At 42.7% G+C, this 16,072-nt stretch overlaps 1 protein-coding gene across 2 annotated transcripts in view; it reads left to right on the top strand.

Annotated features, from left to right (window-relative positions):
* The first annotated feature begins 350 nt into the window (after positions 1–350).
* PDLIM3 (PDZ and LIM domain 3) overlaps positions 351–16,072 on the top strand; it is a 72,954-nt gene continuing 57,232 nt past the window's right edge. For both annotated transcript variants that reach the window (XM_077477319.1, XM_077477320.1), the window contains exon 1: positions 351–562. In XM_077477319.1, the coding sequence (XP_077333445.1) occupies positions 470–562 (93 nt within the window). In that variant the 5' untranslated portion in view covers positions 351–469. The remainder of the gene's footprint in view (positions 563–16,072) is intronic.

Raw genomic sequence — 16,072 nt, 5'->3', positions numbered from 1 at the left:
AGTTACACCTCTAAGATTTCTTTAACTAATGCAACAGAATTTGATCAATATGCCAGTTTTGCACACTCTGAGTATATGTAAAATCCGGGTAAATATTCGCCTGGAAGACAAACCTTTATCATATCAGCTGGAAAGTCACCCCTGTAAGACCTTCCTACATTTTCCCCATGTTACTCATGCTCAGGAATTGTATGAAAAGACTGTGTACTGGACATGATATTGTAACTAGAGTGCTGCCAAACAGTTTATCCCCCTCTGCTTTACTCTCCTCCCCTCTCATTCTCCTCTGTGTATGACTTGTGGCCAGAAGGTGACGTCAGCCAAGGAAAGGGATAAAGAGAAGATCAAAGGCATCAGGGGATCAGACTGTCTCTGCTTGCAGAGGGATAACTTCTCAGGGACCTGTAACTAAGTTCTTTGCCTTAGTTGTCATAGAGCCTACATCTATAAACTTCCTATAGCTAAGAAAATGCCACAGAATGTGGTTCTACCTGGACCTGCACCCTGGGGATTCAGGCTAACTGGCGGCATTGACTTTAACCAGCCACTGGTAATCTCTAGGGTAAGTAAAGCACTCTGATGTTATGTTTTTTGTCTTTGTTTTCCTCTCATCTCAGATAAGCTCACCATACATATTACAATCTGATTGTACAATCTCTGTTAGATCTAACAAGTATATAGTGCAAGGGCCTGCTTCATTGTATAAAGATTGATTTGATAGTTTAGGTTGGTCCTCATATTCCATAGTTTTGGTAGATCTTGTTAATGATTGTACAGAGATTGTACAATCAGGAGTGTGGTCAGCCTAAAAAAATATAGGGAGATAGATATATCGATCGATAGACAGACAGGGTGTGATAGAGCACCAGTGAGAACAAGTGATGCGCCAGGTCTTGGACAAAGTGATAGGTAGATTAGATGTTATTTTCAATGCTGATGTGTTTTGTATATCTCTGTATTTCACTGCCTAGAATGCAGTGCTTGTGTGTGACATTAAGATGTATTTGTTTGGGAGGCTCTGCATTGTCATATATAATGTAGATCTCAGATTTCAATTGGTGAGTTCTATTTGCTGTTTTTGGGGTGCTGATTAAGGCTGGGTTCACACACGTGCGGCCGCGGGTTCGTGCCTGGGGTCCGGTGTATTCCTCTACACCGGTTCAGGTGCGATTCAGGGCTGAATTCACACCTGAACCGGACCCAAAGACGCACCGGACCCTTCTTCAATCCAGACCACGGACATCCAATTCGCATATGTGGGAACCCAGCCATAAGACCATTTTGGAGAAACTTACTGCAACTATTGACCATTTGTACCAAACGTTCAGGTAAAGTTACTTGAATACTAATCACCTTCTCTGTATGCTTTACAAATGAGAAATACATCTGGAAAGATTTACACACTGGCACACTTTTCTTTACATGTTCATCCATACACACCATCCAATGGAATTATTAGCAGCTGTACACCTTCTTCTCATTAGAACTGCCGCACCCGGTATACACTACTGGTCATGACTGTGTATGGCCAAAACTGTCCCCATTCATGCTTGTGCGACTTGTCATGCAACTTTGGACAGCAAAGTTCATCATGTTTCCCAATGATAACCATTCATATATGTGCGACTTAAAAGAGAAGTATGGAATTTTTGATTTATTTTAGAATCATACCTAGGTGGATGCAGCATCGGTCCTTTGTGCACTGGTACGCAGTCATGTTGGAACAGGAAGGGGCCACCCCCAAACTGTTCCCACAAAGTTAGGAGCATTAAATTATCCAAAATGTCTTGGTATACTGATGCCGTAAGAGTTCGCTTCACTGGAACTAAGGGGCCAAGCCAAACCCCTGATAATCAACCCCACACTATAATCTCCCCTCTCCAGCAAATGAATTGGACCAGTGCACAAAGCAAGGTCCATGAAGACACGGATGAGTGAGTTTGGGTGGAGGAATATGACTGTCCTGACCTCAGCCCAATAGAACACCTTTGTGATGAATTAGAGCAGAGACTTCTTGTCCATTATCAGTGTCTGGCCGAAAATGTGCTTCTGGAAGAATGGTCAAACATTCCCATAGACACACTCCTAAACCTTGTGGACAGCCTTCCCAGAAGAGTTGAAGCTAATATAGCTGCAAAGGGTGGGCCAACTCAATACTGAACCCTACAGACTAATGGCCCATACGCATGATCCAAATATCGTACGACAGATCGTATGACTTCTTTCACTTAATAGTCGAAAGTAGAAATTGAATAGGTAACTAAAGTCAGGAAAATTCTCGTACGACAGAAAAAAAAAAAATCGGAAGTGATGTCATGTGTTGTAATGTATTTGTATTCAATTTTCGGACAGCAACTATACTGACTAAACGAAAATCGTACAATCTGGTATCACACAAGGAAACTTTTCATGCTTGTCCAATCTAATAATATCAGATGAACTGTCGTGATTGGCTCTCTAAAGTAGTGTACACACGATCCAAAAATTGTACAATTCTTATTCGGACGACAGTTTTCGTATGATATTCGGATCGTGTGTTTGAGCCATTAAAGTTCATGTACGTGTAAAGGCAGCTGTCCCAATACTTCTGGCAATATAGTGTACATTAGATAAAGGTCTGGTTACCCTGACATGGCTCTGCTAGCTTGAAGGGCTGGGTTAACCCCAAGACTGGCAGGAAAGAAATAAAAATTTTTGCCAAGTAAAGCAATTTCCCACATTTGTAATTTAGCTATTTACCTGGACTGTGGATTTAAATGGCTTCATTTACACATGTGGCTCTCACTGCGGCACCTCTGAAAAGCTTTCTGTGGTTATATCACTGGCAGAGGTGTTTGGCATGAGATGGCAATATGTTACTTCCCCGCTGCCTGTTTTAACTCCGTAAATGCCAAACCATTGTGCCACAATGTGTGCATTGCAGGCAATTGCAGCACAGTTGCAACACGCCCCTATTTGTCCATCGAGCATGATGAGGGGATAATTTTACTGCAACTGTGAAGCAAGGCACACTGCCTTTGTAGATTAAGGTGGGGTGGTTAGGGGCTATAAAAAACATGCCTCAAAACAACCACCCTATCAACTGCAGGTGTGAATGAGCCCTAACATGGTCCACTCAGTCAGAGCTAAATGTATTCATACAGGAATAGCTGTAATGAACCTGGAATCCCCACTACATAAAATCCCTTTTTGCCAAAAATGAACTGTTTTTGGAACACCAACTGCTTAGGTATATAAGTTTGCAAACCACCCACTGTAGACTGCTTACTTTCAGCCCTGGTTCACATTGCAGCGATTTGGCATGCGATTTGACATGTCGGCGTCTATTACCGGCAATGGCATTGTCCAAATCATTGCAATGTCAACTTGCAGCACCGTACAGTAGTTTCTGTACTACTTTTGGTGACTCCGGGGTGCGATTTCAATAGATGTTTGTGCAGAAACCTGCACAGATGTCTCTGAAATCGCCCCCGAAGTCAGAACTGACATGCCGGAATGAAATCGTGTGAATTCAGCTGAACTCGCACGATTTCATTCCCCCTGTCAGTGTGAACCTAGGCTCAAACAGAGGGAAAAAATGGTTCAGCAAGTATCCTACAACACTTGTAAGGATCTGTAATTGTAATGCGATTTATTACTTAACCACTTCAATACGGGGCACATCCCCCCCCCCCCCTTCACAACCAGGACAATTTTCAGCTTTCAGCGCTGTCATACTTTGAATGACGATTGCGTGGTCATACAAAACTGTACCCAAACGAAATTTTTATAATTTTCCTCCCACAAATAGAACTTTCTTTTGGTGGTATTTGATCACTGCTGGGTTTTTATTTTTTGCTAAACAAACTAAAAAAGACCAACATTTTTGGAAAAAAAAAGTTTTTCTTTGTTTCTGTCATAAAATTTAGTTTTCTCCTTCACTGACGGGCACTGATGAGGGGGTACTGATGGGCACTGATATGTAGAATCGATGGGCACTGATATGCAGCACTGATGGGCACTGACAGGCATCACTTATGGGCACTGACAGGTGGCACTGATAGGTGGCACTGATTGGCACTGACAGATGGCACTGATGGACACTAATAGATGTCACTCATGGGCATCACTGATCATGAGGTACTGACAGGTGTTACTGCTGGGCACTGATTGGCACTGTAATGGGCACTGGTTGGCACTGTGGTGAGCACTGATTGACACTGTGGTGGGCACTGAGAGACTTTATTGAGGAGCCACTGCTGGCAGCTGTTGGGCACTGATTGGCACATCTGATGGTGGCTGTGCTGATAATCAACACAGCTGATCACGTGGTAAAAAGCCTCTGTCAGAGGCTCCTTACCATGATCGAAGCCGCACTAGTGATCACGGCGCTGCATGCCGGCATGTTATCCTGCCGGACATCATATGATGTCCAGTCAGGATAACAGAACCACGTCCTGGCCATCAATCTGCTATAGGCTGGGAGGGAAGTGGTTAAAGTGGAAACCCACTTTCATCATTGCTAAACTACTGCCATAGTGCTTATCTCTTGGGATATACTTGCCTCATGCATGTATCCATACCTGTCAAATATCTCCCCTTTTTCTGTGTGTAACCCTGCAAAACTGCAGATTCTGTGGGCGTGTCTGTTGTCCAGAGCTCAGTGGGTGGAGTTGTGATGGCAGTAGACTCCCCACCCACCTCTACACTCCCTTTGGCAACATATATTTTCTCCTGTGTAGTTCTTACACTGAACTTTGGCTGGTCTTGTGGATTACGCCCCATGATCACTATCATCCAGTCAAAACCCAGGAAAGTCACCACATGACTTCGACATGCCCAATCATGCTGAGGTGTGAGTAGCCAATCATGGGAGAGTTGGAGAAGAAAAGAAGAAAGGAGGGGGGGTGTGAAGTAGACAGAATGCCTCTGTCACCCTTGTGCATGATATAAGGAGATCACCTATCAGTCACAGCAAGGGGGAAGAAACTGACACCTATTTCTGTGTCCATTTTTATCTTACTGAAAAAAGATAACAGGATTGCTCAGAGCTGGATTAACTCTTTGTGGCACAACTGGGCACAGATGACATGAAATCCTATACTCTAAAAGTTACAAGCCTTAATTAAAAAAAAAATTGGGTTTACATCCACATTAGGGTAAATATTTGCTGACAACTGCCAGATTTCACTTGCTGCTTGTATATTAACCACTTACAGACCGGACCATTTTGCTGGTCAAAGACCAGACCCCTTTTTGCGATTCGGCACTGCGTCGCTTTAACTGACAATTGCACGGTCGTGCGACGTGGCTCCCAAACAAAATTGATGTCCTTTTTTTCCCATAAATAGAGCTTTTTTTTGGTGGTATTTGATCACCCCTGCGTTTTTTATTTTTTGTGCTATAAACAAAAATAGAGTGACAATTTTGAAAAAAACGCATTATTTTTTACTTTTTGTTATAATAAATATCCCCCAAAAATATATAAAAAAACATTTTTTTCCCTCAGTTTAGGCCGATACGTATTCTTCTACATATTTTTGGTAAAAAAAATCGCAATAAGCGATTATTGATTGGTTTGCGCAAAAGTTATAGCGTTTACAAAATAGGGATAGTTTTATGGCATTTTTATTAATAATTTTTTATTATTTATTTTTTTTACTAGTAATGGCGGTGATCAGCGATTTTTATTGTGACTGCGACATTGTGGCGGACACATCGGACATTTTTGACACATTTTTGGGACCATTGTCATTTCTACAGTAATCACTGCTATATAAATGCAGTGATTCCTGTGTAAATGACACTGGCAGTGAAGGGGTTAACCAGTGGGTGGCAGTGTAGGGGTTAAGTGTTCCTAGGAGTGTGTTACTAACTGTGGGGGGGTTGGGCTTTCATTTAGTGAACACTGATCTCTGCTCCAATCACATGGAGTAGAGATCAGCGTCACTAGTTGTTATGCAGAATGGAGAAATGCTGTTTACATGGCATTTCCTCCATTCAGCCGTCCCGTGAGACGATCGCGGGTATGCCTGCAGCGATCGAGTCCGCGGGACCCGCGACCGGACTCAACCCAACCGGCAAGATACCGCTGCCGCCGGCGCGCTCGCGATGGCAGGGCAGCATTGAAGATTGGACGTACCTGTACGCCAATATGCCTGCCCGTGCCATTCTGCCGACGTACATCGGCGTGCGCTGGTCGGGAACCGGTTAAAATATAACTTTAATTTAGTAAAACATTTTCCCACTTTCTCATTTCCCAAAGCACCTTGGAACATCTGTCCGTTCCATAGCATCTCCCCTCTCACCCCCTACCCTCTCTTCTTTCCTTAGGAAAAAAGCAGGTTTTAGTTCCATTGTTATTTGGGGGTTCTGTTGCTTTTGGGGATATATTGCTTTTTATTTTATGTTAATACGGTATTTTTTTTCCAAGTATTGGGTGCTCATTTATTTGTACTGTAGTTGAATCTGTTTTTTGGGCTGCCTTTTGTTTGCAGCACACCTCTGCATTGTTTGAAAGATTGAAACTGTCATATGCCGCGTACACACGGTCGGAGAATCTGTCGGAATCCGTCTTATCGGACCGTGTCGTCAGATAATCCGACTGTGTGTGGTATGCATCGGACTGATTCTGTCCGAATCTCCGTCGGACCGTCGGACCCAATTTTCCAACATGTTGGAAATATTTCCCGACCAACTGGGCCGGTCGGACGTAATCCGATCATGTGTAGAGAATTTTCATCGGACCAAGTGCCACGCATGCTCAGATCAAATTCCTACATCAAAGCTATTGGCTACTAGCCTGAATTTAGTCCCATCGTAACGAAATTACGTCATCACGTTCTGAAAGATCGTATTTTTCGCCAACTTAGTCCGACCGTGTGTATGCAACAGTTTCGGACACAATCCGTCAGACTAAATCTGACGGACAAAATCCGACGGATTTGGTTGTGGAAATCTCCGACCGTGTGTACAGGGGCTTACACAACTCTATTAACTGAGGGCTGATGCTTTTTATTCTTGTTGTGAAGAACAGAGTTGGCACTAGAGGAAGCTGAACCATTGCTTCCTGTATAGTGCTGTCTCCTGTCACATGGGCAATGCAAAGGGGGTGGAGTCAGGGATGGAGTTGGGGGGGGGGGGGGGGCAAAATTAGGTTTTGCCTAGGTGTTTGCCTAAGCCCTGCTTGGTTCTCTGCATTTGTACCTGTCCTTGCTGATTGAAACTGTCCTGATGCTGGCCAATTTCTATAAAACGTATAAACACATGTCTAAAACCAGGCCAGTGTCAGGACAGTTTAGCATAAAGCTGGTCACACATGGCTCAGTTTTTCATTCAGCCAGAGGGCTGATTACAAAAAACCTGAACTGATTCCCCCATCCACACATCTGCCAGTCCCTGCTGAACAGGCCAAATTTTGATCAATGTGAACAGAACTGTTGGAAAAAAAGCTGCTCGATCAGCAGCTGCAGCACTGATTTGTATATTCTGACAGCGGAGGAGTTCCCTTTTGTTGGGGCTTCAATATGCGATATGAGGCATTCAACGCCAGTCACCGCTTGTTAATAATGGACGTAAAAATTCCTGAAAACACACAGGGAAAGGTGTGAATCCAACCTTATTGAAGCTGTCAGTATCTGTTGCAGATTCTTGTTTGCTGGGTTTCATGTGTCATAAATCAGCATCATAACAAGAACAAGGTATCTTCTTGTATGCAGATGGACAAGCCCATCCAAATTTGAGTTCCCACAGAATAAACACAACTTGATTTTAAACAGCTGAACTGTATTATGCATTTGGGATCACTTAATTAAGCGATCTTTAAAAATAGATTCTGTGACGACAAGTTGACAAAATGAATGATGAGCTTTTATAATTCAGGCTTTACATTTGAAGGAAACATTTGCTTTATTGGCTACTGTACTTCTTGATAAAGCTGAAACACACATAAAAGCCTATCCTGTCCAAGATAAAATATCAGCTGTTGTCTGAAGGAAGGATTAGCACTTAGTTAACTTATGTATTGGATTCCAGAATGTATTTCTTGTTTTATGTGCTAAGTCTGCTGAGTGCCTGCACACACTTATCATACAAGACCGTATTTATTTAACACGTGGGGAGATACATGTACAAAAAAAGTATCCCTAGATTTAGTTTCACAAGAACTTTTCACATTCTGTTTTATAAATATGCAACAGGAAGCGCAAATATTTGTGTTATCCATTTGTGTATTTAAAAAAATAAAAATAAATTAATGATCATATGTAGACGATCTAAGGGCTCATTCACACCGGGTGCATTCAACTGCACTGGGAAGCATTTTTCAGGGCTGTTCCAATGCATAGACAAAGCAAGTTACCTTATTTATGGCAGGAAGCCATTTTTTTCCCTGCAGCATGTTTCGACGCAGTCCCTCACATTGTAAAGCTCCTGCGATGGACAGAAAAGCATGAAATGTCACTTTGTAGCAATTCTGTCAAGTCTGAAAAGTTGCATTGCGGTGTACTGATTAGTACCGCTCATTTTCAATGCAGCTGTTGGTGTGAATGGGCCCTAAAAACAAAAAATCTCTTTCCTATTTAAAGTGTCACTAAACCCACATCATAAAAAACGATCGATAAATGCTGTATTAAATGCTGTTCGTACTCACTTATCCACTATGAGATTCATTTTATGTGCAAAAAAAACCTGGCTGATCCTGCTGCTCTCGATCTCCCCCTTCTGTTCATGTCCCCAATTCAGCTAGGGATTTTGCAGCTGTTGTGGCAACTCTGCACATGCTCAGATTTCAGTTTCTACAAGCATTTCCCCCCTATCACATCTGAGCAGCCAATGTGACTAATAGAGTCACACATGTGGGCATATACACAGTGGTAAATCACAGTCCACTCCCTCACTCCTTCCTCCATGCCCACTAACCAGCTAAACGCAATGGGGGAAAGATATTACATGCAGATTAACTACTTCAGCCCCGGACCAATTAACAGCCTAAGGACCAGAGGTCTTTTTACAATTTCGCACTGCACTGCTTTAACTGGTAATTGCGCAGTCATGCAATGTTGTATCCAAACGAAATTTGCTTCCTTTTCTTCCCACAAATAGAGCTTTCTTTTGGTGGTATTTGATTGCCTCTGCGATTTTTATTTTTTGCGATATAAATGGAAAAAGACCGAAAATTTTGAGAAAAAAATATATTTTCTACTTTTTGAAGAAAAATCGAAAAAAAAACTAAATTTTAGTCATACATTTAGGGCAAAATATGTTCAGCCACATGTCTTTAGTAAAAAAAATGTCAATAGACGTATATTTTTTGGTTTGCGCAAAAGTTATAGCGTCTACAAACTAGAGTACATTTTCTGGAATTTACACAGCTTTTAATTTATGACTGCCTATCTCATTTCTTGAGGTGCTAAAATGGCAGGGCAGTACAACCCCCCCCCCAAATGACCCCATTTTGGAAAGTAGACACCCCAAGGAAATTTCTGAGAGGCATGTTGAGCCCATTGAATATTTTTTTTTTTTGTCCCAAGTGATTGAATAATGACACAAAAAAAAAAAAAGTTTACAAAAAGTTGTCACTAAATGATATATTGCTCACACATGCCATAGTTATATGTGGAATTGCACCCCAAAATATATTCTGCTGCTTCTCCTGAGTACGGCGATACCACATATGTGGGACTTTTTGGGAGTCTAGCCACGTACGGCACCCCGAAAACCAATCACTACCTTCAGGATTTCTAAGGGTGCAAATTTTTGATTTCACTCCTCACTACCTATCACAGTTTTGAAGGCCATAAAATGCCAAAATAACACAAAACCCCCCCAAATGACCCCATTTTGGAAAGTAGACACCCCAAGCTATTTACTGAGAGGCATGTTGAGTCCATAAAATATTTTATATTTTGCCACAAGTTGCAGGAATATTATAATTTTTTTTTATTTTGCACAAAGTTGTCACTAAATGATATATTGCTCACACATGCTATGGGCATAAGTCAAATTAAACCCCAAAATAAATTCTGCTGCTTCTCCCGAGTACGGGGATACCACATGTGGGGGACTTTTTGGGAGCCTAGCCACGTACTGGACCCCGAAAACCAAGCACTGCCTTCCGGATTTAAATATAAAACGCTACCAAAAAAAACTGTTAGCGATCGCAGGGATCAGGCCTGACTCTGCGATCGCTGTAGTTATGTGTTTAGTGTTTTGTAAGTGACAGTGATCGATCGATACTGCACTTGGGTGGGCTGGGCGGAGGGGCAAAACGCAGGTGCTAGCAGGTATCTGGGCTGATCCCGCTAACAATGCGTTTTTTTGGAATCCTAAACTGCTGGGGACGCTAGTATAGATCTGATAAGATCAGATATTGATTTGTTCAGATTCTATACCACTACGGGAGGTGTATGCTTTGCGCGTGGGTGTTAGCGGTACTGGCACTAACCTAGCGCTGCCTGGGGCGACGCAGACCCTGACCCTAAAACCTAATTGATATCACCCGCCGGGTGATCAGGGGGTTAAACCTTTATTGGGTAATAAATGGTGGGTGCCCTAATGCTATAAAAAGCAAACTAACTAACCAGAGTCACCCGTAACACTTATACGGTGATCACTGGTGAAAGGGTTAACTAGGGGCAATCAGGGGGTTCAAATTTTTATTAGGTAGTATATGGGGGTCCCTGGCGCTATATAAAAACCTGACGGGGAACCTAAATAACTAACTGGCTAACCAGCGTCACCAGTGACACTTATACGGTGATCGCTGGTGAAAGGGTTAACTAGGGGCAATCAGGGGGTGAAAACCATTATTGGGTAGTATATGGGGGTACCTAGCGCTATAAAAACCTGGCGGTGAACCTAAAAAAAATAACTAGCTACCTAGCGACACTAGTGACACTAATGCAGCGATCAGAAAAATGATCGCTTAGTGACACTGGCAAAAGGGGGTGAAAGGGTTAACTAGGGGCAATCAGGGGGTTAAAACCATTATTGGGTAGTATATCGGGGTACCTAGCGCTATAAAAACCTGGCGGTGAACCAAAAAAAATAACTAGCTACCTAGCGACACTAATGCAGCGATCAGAAAAATTATCGCTTAGTGACACTGGCAAAAGGGGGTGAAAGGGTTAACTAGGGGTAATCAGGGGGTTAAAACCATTATTGGGTAGTATATTGGGGTACCTAGCGCTATAAAAACCTGGCGGTGAACCAAAAAAAATAACTAGCTACCTAGCGACACTACTGCAGCAATCAGAAAAATGATCGCTTAGTGACACGGGTGAAAGGGTTAATTAGGGGCAATCAGGGGGTTAAAACCATTATTGGGTAGTATATCGGGGTACCTAGCGCTATAAAAACCTGGCGGTGAACCTAAAAAAATAACTAGCTACCTAGTGACACTAGCGACACCAATGCAGCGATCAGAAAAATGATCGCTTAGTGACACTGGCAAAAGGGGATGAAAGGGTAATCAGGGCAATCAGGGGGTTAAATCTTTATTGGGGGGTGGTAGCCTGGACCTAACACTAACTGCCCTGGCAGTTTTTACTTTTACAACTGACACTGAATGCAGTGATCAGTAAATAAATGATCACTGCAATCAGTGACACTGTGACTGGGGGGGGGGGGGGCGATCGGGGGGAGTGTGTGTTAGTTAGTGTCAGTGTAGTGTTTGGTGCAGACTTACTGTGTCCTCTCCTCGTAGTCCGGTCAATAAGACCGCCCCGAGGAGAATGACATCACTTCCTCCCTGCCTGTGTATACAATACACAGTGGGAGGAAGCTTCTCATTCGCCAGGAGCGATCGAGAGGGGATGGCCAGAAACCAACGGCCATCCCCTCATCCCGGATCGCTCCTGAAGCGAACCGGACCGCCGCATCCAGCGGGAGGGGGTCCGATCGGACCCCCCACCCGCTGGAAGGCAAGCACGTACATGTACGTGCTTGTGCCTGTACATGCCATTGTGATGACGTACAATGGCATGCGGCGGTCGTTAAGTGGTTAATGGTGGCTTCACATCCTCCATGTTATTTCCACAAAATAATAAAGATTTGATTTCAAATATATATTTATACGCCGATTTACCAATTTAAATAAAAACTTTATTGATATTAATTATTTTTACTCTGTATTGCAAGTTCTGTTTTTTAGTTTATTTGTTTTTTTGAACATGTGATTAGTAGCAGAGGACTAGAATCTCCTCCTGCTTATGTTTCAATGCAGACAGGTTGGGAAAGAGCTGGGTCATGTGACAGCTGAATATCAATTAGGAAAAGGGTACTTGCATGTTTTTTATAACTAAAATAGTCACTAAAATATTTACAGTGCCATCATCCACTGAAATAGAAGGGACAATTTGAATTAAACAGTGTGTTCTTGTATCACTTTAAGGCTGGGCTCAAAACTATTGCGAATTGGATGCAGCTTTCCTCGCATCCAATTCGCATGTCAGGAGATTCTGATTGGCTCTCTATGGAGCCGGTTCACACATCTCCGGAGCGGCTCCAGTGCAGGAGTCCTGTGCGTCTTCTGGTCCATTTCAGGTCCGAATTCAGCCAAATATTCAGACTAAAATCAGACCTGAAACGGTGAACAGGGACCCCTAGTGTGAGCCGATCTGTGCGTCAGTGTGAACCCAGCCTAAGGCTAGACATGAACTGTTTATTTTGGCACAGGATTACATTTAAGTTTCTCTGACAGAACAAAAGCTTTTCTACTGGCAGAGCTTGTTAGATTTGTTCATTTACGCAAAATAAATGACTTTAAAAAAGTATTAAGGAGAGAAATTCAGACTTTTTATGCGTCAGCGGCTAATTAAGGTCAGTGATTTACTAGGTAGTGAAGCCAGGGTCAAAATATCAGCCCTGCAGCTTGCACCATTTAAAAACAATTTGTATCCTCACAGGTTTCCTTCTGGGGCATTAGGAATCAATGGAAGGTTTGGTTTGTCTATTACCGCCCCCACTGTTGGCAACTTGTCATGCTAGAGCTATGGGGGACCATAAACAGCACTTCTCTCTCAAAAATTAGTTGATGCTTTTTAATACCGCACTGCAGTTACAGTGCCTTTTCATGTTACAACTAAAAACGTAAATGTATTTTATTGGGATTTTATGTAATAAACCAACACAAAGTGGCACATAACAGTGGAGGGAAAATGATAGATGGTTTTCAATTTTTGTTACAAATAAATATGTGAAAAGTGTGGCGTGCATTTGTATTCAGCCCCCTAACTAAAATCTAATGGAACCAATTACCTTCAGAAGTCATCCAATTGGTAAATAGAGTTCACCTGTGTGTAATGGAATCTCAGCATTAATGCAGCTGTTCTGTGAAGCCCTCAGAGGTTTGGTAGGGAACTTTAGTTAACCAATAGCATCATGAAGGCCATTGAACATACCAGACAGGTCAGGGATAAAGTTGTGGAGAAGTTTAAAGCAGGGTTAATTTATAAAAAAAAATATCACAAGCTTTGAACATCTCAAGGAGTACTGTTCAATCCATCATTCAAAAATGTAAAGAGTATGGCACAACTGTAAACCTACCAAGACATGGCCGTCCACCTAAACTGAAAGGCCGAGGCAAGGAGAGCATTAATCAGAGAAGCAGCCAAGAGGCCCATGATAACTCTGGAGGAGCTTCAGAGATCCACAGCTCAGGTGGGAGAATCTGTCCACAGGTCAACTATTGGTCATGCACTCCACAAACCTGGCCTTTATGGAAGAGTGGCAGGAAGAAAGGCATTGTTGAAAGAAAGCCATAAGAAGTTCCATTTGCAGTTTGCAGGAAGCTGTGTGGGGGACACAGCAAACATGTGGAAGAAGGTGCTTTGGTCAGATGAAACTAAAATTGAACTCTTTGGCCTAAAAGAACAACACTATGTGTGGCAGAAAACTAATGTAGCACTAACCCCTGAAGGAACTGCTGGTTATTTTTGGGCTTACCATTGCCTTCCGCTTCTCCTTGTTGCACGTTTAGGGAATGTCCCGTGGTAGGTGACCCAGTAACTTGAGACTGACAATAGATCCAGTTGAATGGATTTTATTTGCAAACTTCAACCATTGAACAGTCTTTAACTTGGGATCAGAGGGTTAGAAAGGAATTCAGGTACTCTCAATGTCAAAGTCTATAAACGTTAAGGAACTTGCTTACTTTGACTACATCCAGAAAATAGCCATTCGCAGCTGGATAAACACTCAGGTTGGACAATCCCTCTCTCACAAGGCCTAGTAGCCAACAAGGTGCTTACTCAGGAACAAAGTCTTTAACATCGACATTGTTGCAGAACACGTAGGAAACTAAGCTATAGAACACTTGAAGGATACCTGAATCTTTTAGCCTACTTGGCGATATCCACAAGACCAGATTCTCTTGGTTACTTCGGCCCTTCCAGGCTCTTGTTAAGAAAACCCTGTATGTGGTGTTCTTCTAAAGAGTTCTGCCCTGTAATGCTGGAAGTTCAATGGGTCTCTCCCGGACTGGAGACGGCACCCATCCACCTTCTCTAGTTTCCATGCCTTGGGAAAGGTGGTTCTACAAAGTATTGACTCAGGAGGGCTGTATACAAATGCACGCTACACTTTTCAGATATTTGTTTGTAATAAAATTTGGAAATCCTTTATCATTTTCCTTCCACTTTCACAATTATATGACACTTTGTGTTGGTCTATAACATAAAATCCCAATAAAATACATTTTTGGTTGTAACACTACAAAATGTGAAAAATTGCAAGGGGTATGAATACTTTTTCAAGGCACTGTGGCCACTTTAGATGTAAATCATGCTTAGAGGAGTTCTTTTTTGAAGTTCACATGTCACAAACTCAAGGCAATTCAGATTGGATAATACAAAACCATACCTTATCGCAAATGAAAACCACATGTCAAAATAATCTGTACATAAGGAAATATAAAATGCTGAAATTATTTATAAAGCTCTAATTTCCTTATTTGCTGATTTGACCCCATTTTTGCTGCCTTCAAAGTCTCTCTATTGGATCTTTGATGGTCTTTTATTTAAATTGAACCTGTGCTTTGCTTAGGACAAATCTACAGAATCATCTAACTACCTGCCACCCCTTGCTGCCTAAAACTCATCTTCCCTGCACCTCCCCACTACTTAAGGCTGAGTTCACACCTATGCCAATTTGCATGACAGGTGATTGTGACCGACTCTCTGTGGAGCCGTTTCACATATTTTCATTGCAGCTGCGGTGCGGCTTTGGCTCAGTTTCAGGCAAAAATTCAGCCCAATTCATCCCTGAAACAGAGAACAGGGACACACCAGACCCCTGCTGTGTACCGCATCTGTCGGACATGTGAACCCACCCTAAAGGAGTTGTAACGTCAGAAGGTTTTTATCTTAATGCATTCGATGCATTAAAGCGTTTGTTAATCCCCAAAAAATGGATCCTTCTTTAAAGCATGGTATATGACACAGTGCTTGTCACACCTAAAAAAACTGGCTGATCCTGCCAGTTTCTCCCCACCCCTCTGTAAACTGACCACGGTGTATCATGGCTGGTGAGACCAGACACCTTAGTCAGTTTACATGCCTCTGTCATCAGCAGCCTGCTATCTGCTCTCCCCTTTTGCTGCTCTCATAACACTGACCTGTATACACCATCAGCACTGCCTTGTATTGCAGTGCCCCCTCTGTGAATGATTTATAAATATAAATGCTGTAAATACCTAATGTAAGAGCCGAGATTGCGATTACATGACCAGCCAGCTCTCTCCTCCTCCCCTCCAGACTGACATCAGCAGAGGAATCTCAGCCCCGCCCACTGCATCTCTCAGAGGAGGAAAGGAGGAAGCTGGCCAGTCATGTGATAGCAATCTCGGCAGTGAAATTAGGTATTTGCAGCATTTATTTTTATACAGAGGAGGACACTACAATAGGAGGCAGTGCTGATTTTTTTATACAGATTAGAGTGGCTTAACAACCACTTTAAGATAAAAAGTCTAAAGCAGCCCTCCCTCAGCCCCCCTAATACTAACCCGAGCCCCATCTTTGTCCAGCGATGTCCACGAGTGTCTCGGGCATCTGAAACTCTCCCCCCTAATTGACTGAGACACAGCAGTGGTGCCAAT

This window comes from Lithobates pipiens, unplaced genomic scaffold (genome assembly GCF_037356315.1).
Source record: "Lithobates pipiens isolate NorthernLeopardFrog02 unplaced genomic scaffold, aLitPip1_a1.2 Scaffold_13, whole genome shotgun sequence".
In the NCBI taxonomy this organism is placed as follows: domain Eukaryota; kingdom Metazoa; phylum Chordata; class Amphibia; order Anura; family Ranidae; genus Lithobates; species Lithobates pipiens.
The sequence above is the reverse complement of the archived record's forward strand: the minus strand, read 5'-3'. Positions and strand labels throughout refer to the sequence as shown.